The 17,338-nt window shown below is 33.0% G+C and overlaps 1 protein-coding gene across 2 annotated transcripts in view; it reads right to left on the bottom strand.

The window, feature by feature from the left end:
• Positions 1-17,338, bottom strand: part of CFAP61 (cilia and flagella associated protein 61) — a 324,804-nt gene that overhangs the window by 254,938 nt on the left and 52,528 nt on the right. For both annotated transcript variants that reach the window (XM_031951049.1, XM_031951048.1), the window contains exon 8: positions 5,262-5,421. In XM_031951049.1, coding sequence (XP_031806909.1) covers positions 5,262-5,421 — 160 coding nt within the window. The remainder of the gene's footprint in view (positions 1-5,261; positions 5,422-17,338) is intronic.

Here is a 17,338-nt window from a genome sequence, read left to right on the forward strand (position 1 = left end):
TCATGAGCAAACTGAATAACTCCAATAAAACATAAGCTCCTTAGTAGCAGACTTCTGTTTTTGTCTTGTTTCCTCAAATCCTAGAACCACACTTAATATATAGAAGGTACTTAATAAATATTGATTAACTGATTGATTTTGACAGTCAGGACTAAATTCATTTTCTTTTTGAGTGGTAGTTGAGGAAAATGTACTGAATTCTAACAAGGGATTTAGAAAAGACTTTTAAGATATTCTTTAAGACAAGAGAATTATATGAACTAGATAATAATATAGTTAGGTCTATCCATCACTGGATGACCATTCAGTAGTCTAAATGTACGCTTTCATCATTGATGTGAACCTCATGCATGCAATCTTGTAGAGTGTGGCAAGTCTCTTGGCTTTACCTTTGTTCATCATTTTTACCAGTGACTTGGATGAATTCATATGCGGTATGCTTTTCAAATATGTGGACAAGAAAGGTGGAGGAATAGTGAACATAGTGGATGAAAGAAAAGAGATTCTCTTTCTGCATTCCTTATCCTCTGTCTTCAAAACAAAACAAACAAAAACAAATCCTTCAAACTGGGAAAACAACCAGATTTAATAAGGATATCTTTGAAATCTCCTCCAATAGGAAAAAAAATCCTAACTGTACAATTAAAGGATGAGGGAGATGTGACTAGAAAATCATTTTTATGAAGAAATCCTAGGGATTTTAATGAAATGAAGACTCAGTGCGAGTCAACAGTGTGCTAAGAAAGACAAAAACTTTAATGTGATCACATCCTGCATTAATGGAAGTACAAAGTCCATTACAAAGGTAATGATAGTCCCACTCTACTTCTCTCTTATGAGATCACATCTGGAATATTTTGTCCAGTTTTGGTGTCGTGATTTTAAAAGGGCATTGATTATCTGAGAATATCTAGATGGTGTGAATAAACTTAAAACCATATCACACAAGGGTCAGTTGAAGGGATCAGTAATATTAACCCAGGACAACAGAAGATTTAAAGGAGGGAGGGTGCTACCTGTCTTGAAATACCTGAAGGGTTTTCATGGTAAAAGAGTAAAATGACTTTGCTAAGTCTCAGGGATAAGAAGTGAGAGCAAAGGATGCAGGTTACAGGGAAACAATAAAAGCAAAATATTTGCAACAATTAGGGGTGTCCAAATAGAAATACCTCCTCAAAAGGAGGGAAAATCTCTACCACTGGAAGTCTTCAACAAATACTATAAGTTCATTTACTGAAGATGGTATAGAGGAGATTCATGTTTCAATTAAGTTTAAACTAAATGTTCTCTAAGATTCCTTCTAGTTCTGTATTCCTTTTATCCTCTTGTTAAGAGAAAGAAACTGGGATGGAAGTGGAGGAAATATTACTAGATTACAAAATCTTTAATACACCAGCTAACAAAATGTTTTGTTTTTCTTATTTTAAAAAAATGGGATGCAGCCAGGGATGAAAAACTATTTCCTGCTAAGATTGGCAAAAGACATGCTATGTGCTGTGAAATTCTGTGAATGACACTGTAGGTTACCCAGATTCCAGTCATTTGGTTTCCAAACTATCCCCAGGGTCAGATATTAAATTGGGTTTAGCTGATGAAAATAAAACAAATTCATATTGTACAGTACCCTAGCACCTCAAAAATCCTCTTGGCCATCTTCAAAACACTTGTTCTAAATTATATTCCTGGAGGGAGGAATGCATACCTTCTCACACAACTGCTTCTTAGATCTTCCCCTTAAGCTTGCTGGGTAATTCTCATCTAGGTGAAGGATAATCCTTCCAGCTTCAAAACTTTGTGATATTATAATTTTTCAAATTTAGAGAAGGAAGCTTTCATCCCCAAGTCTACTCCAAAATAACTCTTCAATGAATCCTTTTTCAATCAATTGAACTTTCCATATGATTGAAGAGATATGTATATAATGGACAATAAAATATCAAAATAATCCTCCACAATAGCTAAAGATGACCATAGGCAAGAAAGACAAAAGAAAAACTATGAAGAATCACTTAAGAGCATCAACCATTGAAACAAATATACTATCTCTTGACAACTCACAGAATCTGAATAGGCATGAAGAGAAGGAACTGCAAGTTCTAGGCAAAGATAAGAAACCAAAAAAAGTACATTGAATTGGTAGGCTACTGACCACCTTATGCATTAAACTAGATAGAAAGTTTATTATAATATACTGTATTTTGAGCCTCACATTGGACTTTTTAAATATACCCAAAGAATGTGGAAGGTAACTTTGTTGACAATATTATTCATTTTTGATAATGAAGGCTAGAAACTCAGACTCCAGTTTTCAGTATTGCTACCGACTAGCTGTGTGGCCCTTCCCCCAAAAATTTACTTGGCAACAAATTAGGTTCATCTGCAAAATGGGGATAATGTTTCCTATTCTACCATCCTCATAAAAGTGTTGTGGGGATAAAATGAGATGTTTTATGTGCAAAAGCTTTGAAAAATAAAAATACTATACAAAGTGCAAGGCATAATGTACATTGATGTGTGTTTGTTTTAAATAAGTATTTTTGGTAAATATTTTACAAAAATTACATTTTCTTTTCATTATTTGTTCCTGTTATCAAGACTTTCATCAGAGAAATGAGAGAGATCACAGCACAGTTAGAATGCTCTTCTGTTCCTCATTCTTTGTTGTTGTAGACAGGTAGCAAAATGTAATTACTATTTTCTTAAATATAATTTGAGAGTTGATTATGTGTTACATCTCAGCTCACACACAAAGAAATCCCTGTGATATTAACTAACTTGAAGGTGAAAACTGTCTGAAAGACATCAGGTTTATTTTTGTTGTTATTAGATGTTCTAGAAGAAAAGGATAATAGATTTTCACATTTAGTAAGAAAAAGACATGGCAGTAGACCAGAAACTTTCCTATTATCTTTACTTATATTTTTGTTTTCCATAAAGTCCCACTCTGATGCCTCATAACGAGATGATGGTGATCCAGTGAGAATAGAGCAGTGGCAGGCTCCATCCTCCTGAAAAGACTTTAGAAATGTTACCAATGACAAAAGGCATCTTCTATCCAGGGATCAACATAGTTAAGGATATAAAGACTCACAAACATCTTCCATTCTACTTTTTATCCAATGTGCCTAATAAAATCTTACAGAAATAGAAAAACAGAAATTCAAGATAATTTATATTTTAAAGAAGGATGAACAAGTAATAAAATAGTTTACTATAGAAAGTGTGATACATGTTCTAGGCTCTGTCCACAGAGACTTTGGGACATGAGAATATGGAAGAACCAAAGAACTGTCTCTCGTTTTTTAAATTTTTCTTAACCAGCATTCTCTAAGCTCTTGTGGTATTGGACCTCACCTGGGAACAGACAACTCAAGAGTGTCCCTGAATCTGACCTCGAGGTAGGAGTAGCTTGTGGGGAAGAGATATCAAGAGGAAGCCAGAGTAAGCAAGAAAAGTAGGACATCATTGCAAATAAGAGACATGAATGTGGAACCATAAAGAGAACAAAGCAGAGATCTGGCCATTATACATGTCTGTGATGAGTCCTGAGGAAGGGCAATGTGGACAATCTAATTACGGACTATCCTGGGTGAAATCTGTCTGCAAGGAAAGGCAGCAGAGAGAGAGAGTGACATAGCCTTCTCCTCTTTCCTTCTTTCCAGGGGGAAGTGGAAGTTCCTCATGAGTTATTCACCTGCTTTGACTTCTTGCTTCTTCCTTAAATGTTCACTTTTATTTCGAGGTTTTTAATTTAGGATAAAAACTGTTGGCCACTGCAAATACAAGATGTATGCTGTGTTTTGTCATTAATCAAATGTAGAGATAAGGAACCTTTTCCAAAGCTAAGCTGGAAGACAGTATTTGGAACAATAAAGAAAACAAAATAGGTCCTCTATTCAGAGAAAATTCAGAGAAAGGAGACCATTTAGCAAGAGGAAAATTGGGACTGAGCTGTTAGGACAAAACGGATCTGCAACTGATTTTGCATACCTAGCAAATAATCCAAGACAGAGATCCCCCTATTAAACATACAAGCCAATATAACTACAAAAGAAAGCCAATGAGGCAGGTGGACATTTTTCACTTTCTGTGGGAGGTAGAATGCATAGGGCTGAAAGGAAAGTCACATTCTCAAAGGGGAACAAGTTGCTAGGGAAACTGCCCACCTGAAGGGGAGGAGGGAGTAAATTTCTCAGATACACAGGAATACACACACAAGTCTCCCATACTCCAAGGCTCAGAAGTGATTGACAGTTTTGCCTGCCTTGTTTGCCAGCACCACCTGGTGGTTATAAAAAACTGCAACAAACTCACAAACTGGATACTGCTTGAAAGGGAAAAGTTAATCTGCCTTAAAGGTCTGAAATATACAATATTTTAAAAATATATTTTAAATAGTTTTGAGGATAGAACATGTTAAAATATAAATGAGGTATCAACAAAAAAAATAAAATGAGGTAAGTTAATAACGATTACAATTTCTAACAAGTCTACATTACACAATAATCTGTTATAAACATACACACATACATAAAATATGCCTAAGAACAAATCGTTTGAACTAGAAGTTGGAGGTTCATTGAAGTAACACTTAATTTTGATTCCTTATTTTTTAAAATGTTACTGATTTTAGATTTTATTTTAGATTAATTTCTTATAAAAATTGAAAATATTAATTATTTCAATAAAATCACGTCAATTTATATCTCAATCATTTGCTTATAAATCAGTGAAATCTTACATTCATACAGGCACAGTTACACAAAATTCAAATGAGGATTTCTACTTGGGAATATCCCATTTAAATGACTCATTTGACTAGCTAAATTAGTTTTCTTTAAAAGAAATAGGAGAGAAAAAAATCCAATAAACTCTAGTTCCATCATTTAAAAGCCATACAGCAAAATAGGTTGTCCCATATTTATTTCAGCACTTAGTTGGAGCAGTGAATACAGTGCTAAATCTAAAGTTGGAAGACCTGAGTTCAAATTCAACCTCAGATATTTCCTAACTATGTGACCCTAAGCAAATTGCTTACCTGCTGTCTGCCTCAGTTTCCTCATCTGAAAATGAAGACAAAAATAGCATCTATTTTCCTGAGTTGTTGTGAGGATAAAATGAAATATTTGTGAAACTCTTTGAAAACCCTTAGTATATAAACACCAGCATATATTTGTATGTATGTATGTATATATAAACAAGCATCTGTATGATCCTGACACACATGTACACAAATATATTCACTTAACATTCAACCGTACTTTCACTTGGATGGACACTTGGCGGCTTCTCAGGACTCAAAATATCATCAGGATGTGGTCTGCAAAGTCCATGAAAAGGTCCCAAGTCGAAGCATTGATGTAGTAGTTCCATGTTCACTTGTGCGCATACACTCATAAACCCCACAGCAGTGCCTCTGTCCTGAAATAGCCAAATTATATGATTACCTTTTTCAAATCTCAAAACCACGATACTGTACATATAAATAGAATAAGGCAAAAAAAGATAAAATGGTAAATCTGTTCCAAGTTTAAGACTCTTCTCTTTATGTCATCAAGAAGCATATATAAGGGTTTTCAATATGTATAATATATATTAGGCTAGATATAATAAATCCTAGCAGCACGAGTAGCCTAAAAGAATAATGGACTATCTCAGGAAGTAGTGAGTTACTCCTCACTTGAGACCTTTTCTTAAAATAAATTAATGTATTATTAAGCAATTAACATTGAATATTTAATTAGACCACCAAACTTCCTTAGTAACTACTTACATATAAATTATTTGCAACATATATGTATCATACAGTTTTTTTTCAGTCCTTCTAAAACTTCATTAAAATTCTTTGTCCATGACATTTTTCCTCGTTTTTCCTTCTTTTGGGGGTACATTCTACTATTTGATTCTTTTTTCCCCTTTACATAACATCATAAAACTCTCACCAAATCTTGCTAATCTTTATACCTTTTGATCTTAATTATAGTCTAGCAATCCATTTGACTTCAATACACAGTTTATTAGCCATTCTTCTATTGTTGTACAATTAGGATTTTTGCTATGTATATGACGCTGTCTTTGAACTGATAGTACTTTTTGTTTGTTTGAGAACATTAACAGTAAATTTCCAAGGATGTGATCAATAGATGTAATCATTGTATAACTTTTATTAGACAGTACCAAGTTGCCATCCAAAAAGATTGTATAAGTTTGCAGTTCTATTAGCAATAAATGAATTTACCTGTTTCTTCACATGAACAAAAAACTAAATTTCAATTTTTAAAATTATTTCTGGCAATTTGACATTTAAGAAATTCTATAACAAAAATTAGTTTAATATAGATCTCTGAAAAATTAGTGAGACAGAGCATTTTTTCTTGGGACTATGGAAAAAAAATTAAACTAAATTAATTAAATAGAACCAGGGTAGAAGATCTCAAGAGGAATTTTATTTTAATTTGTAAACTAGTGTCAGATCTAGCACTAATAGCACCAATCTATACAATCAACCAATAACAATAAAAACTATTTCATACTGGTAAAAAAAAGTTGATCAGTGGGATAGATTTGAGTACACAATATATAGAAGTAAATGAACATAGTAGCATAGTTGTAAGTCAATGTCAAACCCTCAACTTCCATGATAAAGACTCACTCATTAATTCAATAAATTAGCTTCTAGGAAATTGTTGGAAAGCAACTTAACAGAAATCTTTAAATTAAAATAAGTTACATGCCAAAATAAGCATCAAATGAAAGCATTAAGTAGATAAAGTCACATCACAAATATACAAACAGAATAAGGAAGGAAATACCTTTTGTAACTATGGATAGAGAAAAATTTTTAATAAAGCAAAGGATAAAGAAGCTAACAAGAGAAAGTATCTATAATTCTGATTACATAAAATTAAAAGCTCATGCAAACAAAATCAATGTAATAGAAATACAAATCAGAATGGAAGCAATTCATTGGGGGAAAAATTGTACCATTTTTCTGATGAGATCCAAGATATATAAAGAACTGATTTAAATATTTAACAAAAAGAGGATTCTCCTGATAAATATCCAAATGATATAAACAAATATCTATTAAAAGAAAAAATACAAGATATCAACAAACAAGAAAAAAGATGTTCCAAATCATTAATACTAACACAAAATAAAATAACTCTGAGAAACTACCATAGCCTTATAAGATCATATATGTTTATATGTACCTATAGATATGCAAATATATACTGACTGGCATTTATATAATAAGGGTTTTCAAAGAGCTTTGCAAATATTTCCTTTTATCCTCAAAATAACTCTGGAAAGTAGGTGCTATTTTTATCTTCATCTTACAAATGAGGAAATTGAGGCAGACAGGAGGTAATGACAAAAGTGATTAAAAAAAAGAAAAAGGACAATTATTGGAGAGCTTGTGAAAGGACAAGATCACAAATGGATTGTTGATGAAGTTTTGAAAATTAATAAAATATTTTGGAATTATATCTATAAATTAAAAAAAAACTGTGCATTCTTTTTGACCCATTTATACTATTGTTAAGCATTTGTACTCCAAAATAGAGAAAAAGGATCCATAGGTACAAAAATATTTTATGATATAAAATGTAATGGAATATTCTACTCTAAGAAATAATGAAAGGAGTAGATTCACAGAAACCTGGGAAGATTTGTATTAACCGATGCAGAGTGGAATGAACAGAATCAGTAGAACAATTTATAAAATAGAACTCAGGAAAGAAAAATAACTGTGACTACTATTAGGTCTATACCCCAAACAGATCATAAAAAAGGAAAAAGGACTCACATGTAAAAAGATATTAATAGGAGTTCTTTTTATGGTGGCAAATAACTGGAAATTAAAGGATACCCATCAATTGAGGTATGGCTGAACAAGTTATAGAATATCAATATAATGGACACTATTGTACAATAGGAAATAATCAACAAGCAGATTTCAGAAAAACTTGGAAAAGACTTTTTTTTTAAGTTTAATTTAATTTTATTTTTTTATACTTTTTATTGACAGAATCCATGCCAGGGTAATTTTTTTACAACATTATCCCTTGCACTCACTTCTGTTCCGATTTTTCCCTCCCACCCTCCACCCCCTCCCCTAGATGGCAAGCAGTCCTATATATGTTAATATGTCCTAGTATATCCTAGATACAATGTATGTGTGCAGATCCAAACAATTTTCTTGTTGCACAGGGAGAACTGGATTCAGAGGGTAAAAATAACCTGGGAAGAAAAATAAAAATGCAAACAATCTACATTCATTTCCCAGTGTTTTTTCTTTGGGTGTAGCTGCTTCTGTCCATCATTGATCAATTAAAACAGAATTAGGTCTCTTTGTCAAAGAAATCCACTTCTGTCAGAATACATCTTCATACAGTATCGTTGTTGAGGTATATATATGATTTCCTGGTTCTGCTCATTTCACTTAGCATCAGTTCATGTAATTCTCTTCAAGCCTCTCTGTATTCATCCTGCTGGTCATTTCTTACAGAACAATAATATTCCATAACATTCATATACCACAATTTATCCAACCATTCTCCAATTGATGGGCATCCACTCAGTTTCCAGCTTCTAGCCACTACAAACAGGGCTGCCACAAACATTCGTGCACATACTGGTCCCTTTCCCTTCTTTAGTATCTCCTTGGGGTATAAGCCCAGTAGTAGCACTGCTGGGTCAAAGGGTATGCACAGTTTGATAACTTTTGGGGCATAATTCCAGATTGTTCTCCAGAATGGTTGGAGTCGTTCACAACTCCACCACCAATGTGTCAGTGTCCCAGTTTTCCCACATCCCCTCCAACATTCATCATTATTTTTTCCTGTCATCTTAGTCAATCTGACAGGTGTGTAGTGGTATCTCAGAGTTGTCTTAATTTGCATTTCTCTGATTAATAATGATTTGGAACACTTTCATATGAGTGGTAATAGTTTCAATTTCATCATCTGAAAATTGTCTGTTCATATCCTTTGACCATTTGTCAATTGGAGAATGGCTTGGTTTCTTATAAATTAGAGTCAGTTCTCTATATATTTTGGAAATGAGGCCTTTATCAGAACCTTTAACTGTGAAGATGTTTCGGAAAAGACTTTCATGAACTAAAGTTGAATGAAATGGGCATAACCAGAAAAACTCTACACAGTAACAGCAACACAGTATAATGACCAACTATGATAGACTTAGATCTTCTTAGTAATACAATGACCCAAACAATGCCAAAAGATTCATGATGGAAAATGCTAGCCACATTCAAGAACGAGCTATGGAGTCTGAAGGCATTTTGAAATATACTATACTTTTTTGTGTTTTTTTTTTCATTTTTCCTTTTTGTTTTGATTCTTCTTTTACAACATGAGTAATGTGGGAATATGTTTAACATAATTGTACATGCATAACCTATGTCAAATTGTTGCTGTCTTGAGAAGGGTGAAGGGAGGAAGAAAATTTGGAACTCAAAATCTTACAAAAATGAATATTGAAAACTATCTTTACATGTAATTTGAAAAAAAAAATTTGAAAAGAAAAACAGTGAAAAACTTAGGCTCTCTGACCAATGCAATAATCAACCATTGTTCAAGAGGACCAGTGATGAAGCATGCTATCAAACTTCTTACAGAGAGATGTTTGAATAAAAATTTTAATTAGACATATTTTTTATATGTAGTCAATGTGTAGATTTTTTTTTTGCTTGATTATTCTTGTGTTGCTTTTTAGTGAAGTAGGATTTTGTTTTGTTATAACTCACTTTTCTAATTTGTTTTATATTTTGGACTGGAAACTGAGAAAAAGAATGATATTGATGCCAAAAGATTGAAAGGGTCACGTTGTACACAGAAGAGAACACAAGACAGACATGGACAGAGAAGATAACCATGAAGCTAACACGTTGAATGTAGCATATTCTTCTATATAGGTAGCAAGATAGTATAGTAGGGAAAGGAAAGGATTTGGAATAAGAAATACCTAAATTTGAATGCTGTCTCAGACATCAACTATTGGTGTGACCTGGAGCAAATAAGCCTGTTTCCTCCTCTGTAAAATGGGAATTATAACAGCAGCTACCTCCCCAGGGCTGTTTTGAGGACTGAATGAGTTAACAGTGTAAATTTTTTTTACAAACCTTAAAATACTAAATGCATTATTAGCTGAAAAAACAATCTGTACAAAATAAAGATTCATACTTTCATATATAATCTTCCTTTTATACAGAAATATTCATGATCTTTGGTATGCATCAAACTCAGAATTATAAAAATAAAATTTTTTAAATAGTCTTTTTATACTTTGATTATCCCTCCTGAACTATAAGTCAGCATTGTGACTTTTTAATAGTTCCTTATATATTTCAGATGTTGTGTTTTATCTGTCATGTTGTTACTGTTTAGTTGTTTTTAGTAATGTCCCACTCTTTGTAATCCTTTTTGGGGTTTTCTTGGCAAAGATATTTGAGTGGTTTTACCATTTCCTTCTCCAATTCATTTTACAAATGAGGAAACTGAGGCAAAGAGGAATAAGTGACTTACCCAGAATCCCACAACTATTCAGCATCTGAGGCTAGATTTGAATTCAGGCCTTTTTTGACTACAGGTGCTCTATGTACTCTGCCATCTACCCATCCAATTTGTTGTAAATATTTTCCCAGTTTATTATTATCTCAATTATTTTTGTTGTACAAAATGTTTTTTATCTTCTTATAGTCAAGTACATTTATCCCAATTAATTTATCTGCTAATTTCTAAATTTCTAATTTAGCTAATATCTAATTTCTAATTCATGTAATTTATTTCTAATAATTTCCACTTTTGAACTGAAAACTGAATATCCAAAAAATTGAGGTAAATATTTTATTCCATTTTCTTCTATATTTTTATTATTTGTTAACATTTAAGTCTTTCATGAAGCTTGAATTCACTCTGGCATATGATGAAATATGAATCTAAATATTTTTCCTGACAGATTGCTAACCAATTTTCCCAAGTAGATTTGTTAAATAATTAATCTTTTCCTTAGTTTGAATTTTGAATACATATCAGAGAATCAGAGAAGTCCTTCTTGGTGAGTTTTATTCCCTATTTGGTTCCAAATCAACATGTAGAATGAAAGCCTGTTTCTAGCCATGTGTGACTAGGGATTTGTGATGTGATGACAAAAAGTATCCTAATTGGCTGCAGAGCTTGAAGAACCAATAGTTCAGGAAGTGCTGAGTCAGAATTGATTGTGCATACAAAATCAATGTCCCACCCATCTCTCACTCTTTTCCTTCCAGCTGTCAAGTGAGACAAAAAAATGCTTTGAGCTACTGAGTGGAAGGAGGGGCAGCTGGCAGCATTCCCCCACCCACCCAACTGTCAGGGTACCTCTACTTCTTTTGTGTTTATTCTTTCCAGATTTAAGGGGACTAAGTATTGAGATGCAAGTACCCAGACTTTTTATGGTAAGTTCAGAAAATACTGAGTGTTCCACAGGTAACTGGAAGCAGAGGCAAAACCCATTAGAAGAACTGGATGCTAAAGTAGAGGAGGATGACAAAAGAAGTGTCTACCAATGGAAATACAGTCATTTGAGAATGGGGGCAGCTTCAAGGATCATGACCCTTTGTGAGGGAGAGAAGACCAGCTGTGGACTCAAAAAAAGCTCTGATCCCTCGAGTCCAACACTTAGGGGAACTTCAAGAGAAATCCATGAGGTGAGAAAAGAGCTTCCAGGGCTAGGAGTCAAGAGGTACTTCTTTGCCACATATACAAGTGAGTCTTATCACCATTGTAATGGAAACCTATTCTCCCACTTACCCTCTACCCCACTCCCTCCAGAGAATTCGTGTGGAAGTATGTTTCCAGTTTGGGATAGAATATTTTGAACCAACTGTTCTTGCTAAATTTTCTCAGGATATCCTTCTCTAAAAGTTAATGGATAACATGAACAGTAAATTAAAAAGTAAAGAAAGAATAAAAATCTGTGATCAGAAGTGAGGAGAGGAAGAGACAAGAATGGGAACAGAAACAAATTGTGTCATTTATAGATCAAAAGGAGGGGGAAACCTATTTAAAAAAAAAAACTTTATAGAACTAAAGATAGATCTAATTGGAGAAATAGTAATTGCTCATGGGTAGGCCATGCTAATATAAAAAGGATAATACTACCTAAATTAATTTAATTCATTCAGACCCAATTAAACAATCAAAAGATTACTTTGTAGAGCTAGGAAAATAATAATGAAATTCATATACAGGCACAAAAGATCAAGAACTGTTATGCCATAGTCTCTTTGAACTGTTCTACCTCAGTTTCCCTGCACTAGTTTCCCTTATTGTCCTGAGTTTCCCTGAATTGTTCTAGCTCAGTTTCCTTAACTGTTCTGCCTCAATCCCCTTAGTTGTAAAAAACCCCCTCTGGTCCATTAAGACTGAGGACCATTTGCTCTAAGGTTATAAATTATCAATGTAGGCTCAAGATGAGGGGGAGATCAGACTTCCTGACTCCTAACTCCTTCTGCCCTCAAGAATTTATGACACTACCCCTCTAAAATATTCCAGAAGATAAGACTATCCCAGATACCTCAATGACATCTTTACTTCTGTTTATTCAGACATCCTGACTCTGGCTTTTAGTAAGAATTTATAGCCCCTCCCCCCCATCCTGACAGAACCAAATGGGTCTGTGAAGAAGTTTCCCACTTCTTTCCCCTTTTTTGTCAGTAAAAGGTATATAAGGATTTGGGATTCTCCCATTCATCGCTGGATACTTTGAGACGAGAGTCCTGTCGAGTCAATTAAACTCTTCAATTAATAAATATTAAAAACTCTCTAATCTCTATCCTGCCTCAATTTCTCCGTCAATACAGTTCCTCAAGGAAAGTAAGAGGTATGTGGTGTTAGCAATAACAACTCAATTTGTATTATAATACAATAATCATCAAAAAAATCGGTACTGTTTCAAAAATAAAAAGGTCAATCAAGTGGAAGAGATTAGGATACATAAAATACAAAACTAAATGAATTTATTGTTTGGTAAGCCTCCAAACCACAGCTAGTTGAGTAAGGACTTTATGTTTAGAAATAAAGAGTAATATTTAGGATTGTGCTGGTAAAGATTTAACAATTGGGGAAGGTGTGGGAGGAGAAATATATATATATATATATATATATATAATATTAAATATATAAACTTAAAATATAAATATATAAACTTTAAAATTATAAATATAAAAGAAATATATATATATATATATATAAACTTATAAGTTTAATCTGAATTAACATTTTCCCCATATTTCTTAAGTCTAGATCATCAACAAAATAATAAATCAAGTTCTGATCTGTAGCATTTGCTAATTTTTGAAGTGTAACAGTATACACTGAAAATTTAACAATTGGCTCTAATGATCTTGTTTGAATTGGCTTCAGCACATTCTGGATCATGAATTAAAAGAGAGCGAGGCAATAATATTACCTTTCAAATCTATAAATGGGAGAAGAGTTTATTACCAAATGTTTTGGGATGGACCTAACTTAAGATGCCCCCTCACTCCTGTTAGTTTATGTCTGATATCGGGGAGGGGGGGGGGGGGGGGGGGGGAGGAGAGATAGACTTCTGGGGCATGTGGACAGCAAAATAGTAGACTAGACATTTTTTTTTTCTGATTCTCATGACCTCTCAAATCTCTCCAAAACAAAAATTCTGGGCCAAAGATAAAACAACCATGGGTTACAAAATGCTGGAAATTCTGGGTAGAATTCTTACCCAGAATACAAAAGAAAGTTTAAAAACAAAAACAAAACTGGAAGTGTCATTCACTGACCTTAATTCAGCACCCTTCTGTCACTTCCCACAATGACAGCAGCAAGATCACACTAAAGGACAAGGACAACAACAAAGGCTTATATCAAAACCTATCCTGCATCACATTTTTCCTTCCCTGTTTCCAGTGCTGGAGAGATTCCGGTTCCAGGCTTCAGAAATTTGCTCTTTGGGTCTCAAAGACAGCTTGGTCATAATATTTCAGGAGCAAAAGCCTAACAGGAGCTGCAAGCTGGAAGTATCAGTGCTGCAAAGTCCAGAACTACCAGTTCTTGGTAAGACAGGCTTTGAATTCAAACAATTTTGATAATTACTTCATAATTAAACCAGGGAAGCATAAGCTTTTTCTTCAATATATCATTTGATTTCTTGCCTTCTTACTTGTCTATTATGATTTTGACAAGTTTAATAAAGAATCCATATAATAGGTTATTACTTTATGAAACTTATATTTGAGGAGAATTGTCATTTTTACTATTTTTCAATTTGATCCATCCATGAACATTAAATTTTGCTTCAGTTATTTGAGGCTTCTTTTTTTTTTGGCCATTCTATATACATATATCCATGCATACATGTATTACCCGTATAAAAATATATGGCCATGTAGATATATAAATCATATGTAGTAGTACATTTAGAATGTGTATGCAATACTTGCATATACACATGTACTTAAAATATGTGTATAATACATGCATATATGTATGTTTAGGTCTTTTGAATCCCTAAGTCAACTTTTCCAAAAAAACTGGTAATTTCTGTTATAAAAAGAGCTACTTTCTTATTGTGTTTTCTTGATCTTTATTACTAATAAATAAATAAGAATGCAGATGATTTCATTTGCCATCTCTATTAATTTTTTTGGTTGGAGTAGTTGGATTGTCTAAATATATTCTCATGTCATCTGCAAATAATGATAAGTTGATCTTTTCATTTCCAATGTTAATTCTTCTAATACAGTTTGCCTGGTTTATTTTAATTGCTAGGATTTATAATGCTATGTCAAATAAAAGCAGAGTGAGCAGCTTTGCTATTTAACTTGCTTAGTTTTTAATGGAAATGCTGCTAATGTTTCTCCACTGAATAATATATTGGTTGGCTGAAGATGTTTTTTACTGTACTGAAAAAAAAAATCCCTTTATGTCTATTTTTAGTGGGATTTTTTTACATGTTGAATTTTATCTGCTTTTTTCTTGATATATAATAAAGAGAAATGACATAATTGATAGGAAGAGAAGATAACCTGATCATATAGTGAGAATGAGAGATGATATGTAGACATGAGTCTTCTACTCATATTCTCCAGCTGTTGGGAAAGTGCAAAAAAAAGTTTCCTGCATGTTGGGTAAGCATAGATGAATTGTGAACTGCACTGTTGAAGTTTGATCAAATCAGTTTGATCAAATGATATAAAATCAATCTATAAATTCTCATATATCCATTTAAGTATTAATATTTTTTCATTTTATTTTTAAGCTTTATTTTGTTGGTAATTTTTCTGGAAAAAAAAGGTAACCTTTTGGTGTTCCACTATGTTCATATATGTGCAGCATAAACATAATTTGGTCATAATGAACAATTTATTTTCTTAAGGCACTGTTATCCCTATTTTAGCTAATAATGTATTAAATATCTTTACCTTTATATTCATTTGAGAAATTGGCCTATGATTTTTGTTTTTGATGATACCAAATCAATCAATACTCGTATATCCATTTAAGTATTAATATAATCTCCATCTTTTTTTGGAACATACATTTTGTTGATATTACTTATTTCACTTCTTTGTAGTTCATTATTCGTCATGTGTTGCAACCTGCTCCTACTTATGATGTTCCCTTTCATTGTCTTATGTCATATTCATTTTTGATTCTTTGGAGACTATGGTAATCCATGATAAGAATCAACAGTGATTGGGGGCAGCTAGGTGTGCCAGTGGTTAGAGCATCAGCCCTGAAGTCAGGAGGACCTGAGTTCAAATCTGGTCTCAGACACTTAACACTTCCAGGCTGTGGGACTCTGAGCAATCACTTAACCCCAATTGCCGCAGGGATAGACTTATGGTATTTAAAAGATGGATGTTTGTATCAAGGATCTTGGGGTCATAAAAGGGAACACTGTAATTTCTCAAAAATTAAAAAAAAAAAGTCCCGATTTTATTTATCAATTTGATTGTACATTCTGTTATATTTATCTTTGCTTTCATCTTTATAATCTCTCTCATTTTTTTAACTTCCTCTTAGATTATTAAAGGGTTCTTACCTAAAGGTAATAATTGGCTTAAAGTATATTATTTTTGTTCAATTAATTTGTACTTCCTCTGCCAACACTTCTAGATATTTCTGTAGTTGTAGGATGTCATCATTTTGGGTTTAAAATTTTTCCCATATAATATGGTCGTGGTTCCAGGATATGTAATATTGAAGTTCAATTCTCTCTCTATTTTAATAACTTTAGCAGATCTTTGTCCAACTCTGGTAATTCTCCCTGCTTATTTTTTTAATTGAATATTATTCTAAATGGCATTTCTTTAAGTTCCATTTTATTTACTCTAATTTGACAATTTTTTCTAAAAGAAATAATTCTCATTAAAAATTAATTTATTAACTTTTTACTATGGCAAATACCATGCTTAGCACTAGGAATACAAACAATGGTAGCAAGTCGGTCCCTACTTTCAAGGGACTTATATGAGGTGGCATATATTGGAAAATATAGGCCATGGAAAGATATTTTGGTTTGGAAAATCACAGGAAAGGTAATGGAAATAAAAGGATATTCACTTAATATGTCCTTTCTAGATGCAATGGTAGTGTTAATTTGATTATAGTTCTCAGAGAAAGAGGTGGAAAGTAAGGGTAAAGGTGGTACTTGCAGCAGAAAATAGCCTGGGTGAAGAAATATGTTCCCAGGTAGTTCAGAGCTGGTTGGCTTAGTCACTCCCTGGCATTCTCTCCAATGGTCTAGTTTGGAGAGTAAAATGGTGTAGAAAGCCAACAAGAAGGTCTCTATCCCTGAGTCTGTCTCCTCTCCCAAATCTCTTAGCTGTTATATACTCTATTATAAGTACATCATTTTAGGTGACAATCTTGTAGAATAGATGTGAACTTGTAGAACTATACTAAGTACTAGAGAATGATTATCTTAATTTTACTGAGTTTGTAAAGTACAAATAATTGTTGTAGGATTAAATCAATCATACAGAGTTCCTGCCCTTTACAGAATGGCAGCAGCAAGAAGATGGAAATGTCTCAAAAATTAAATAGATTTTTTTTCTTTATTTTTATAATTCTGGAGATTTTATTAATAATGTGTCAAGGTGAATTAAAGTTAGGAATGATTTTTGCTGATGTCCCATGTATCCCTTTAACTTATAGAGAATTGCCTGATCTGATACAGAGTAGAAAATTATCTATAATAAGTCTTCAAATACTGTGCTTACTTGTTTTCTTCTTCAGTATCTTCTGGGATCCTAATTACTAATAAGCAAAAAACTATGCTTATTGTTTTGGTT

The sequence above is a fragment of the Sarcophilus harrisii genome, chromosome 2, assembly GCF_902635505.1.
Source record: "Sarcophilus harrisii chromosome 2, mSarHar1.11, whole genome shotgun sequence".
NCBI lineage: Eukaryota > Metazoa > Chordata > Mammalia > Dasyuromorphia > Dasyuridae > Sarcophilus > Sarcophilus harrisii.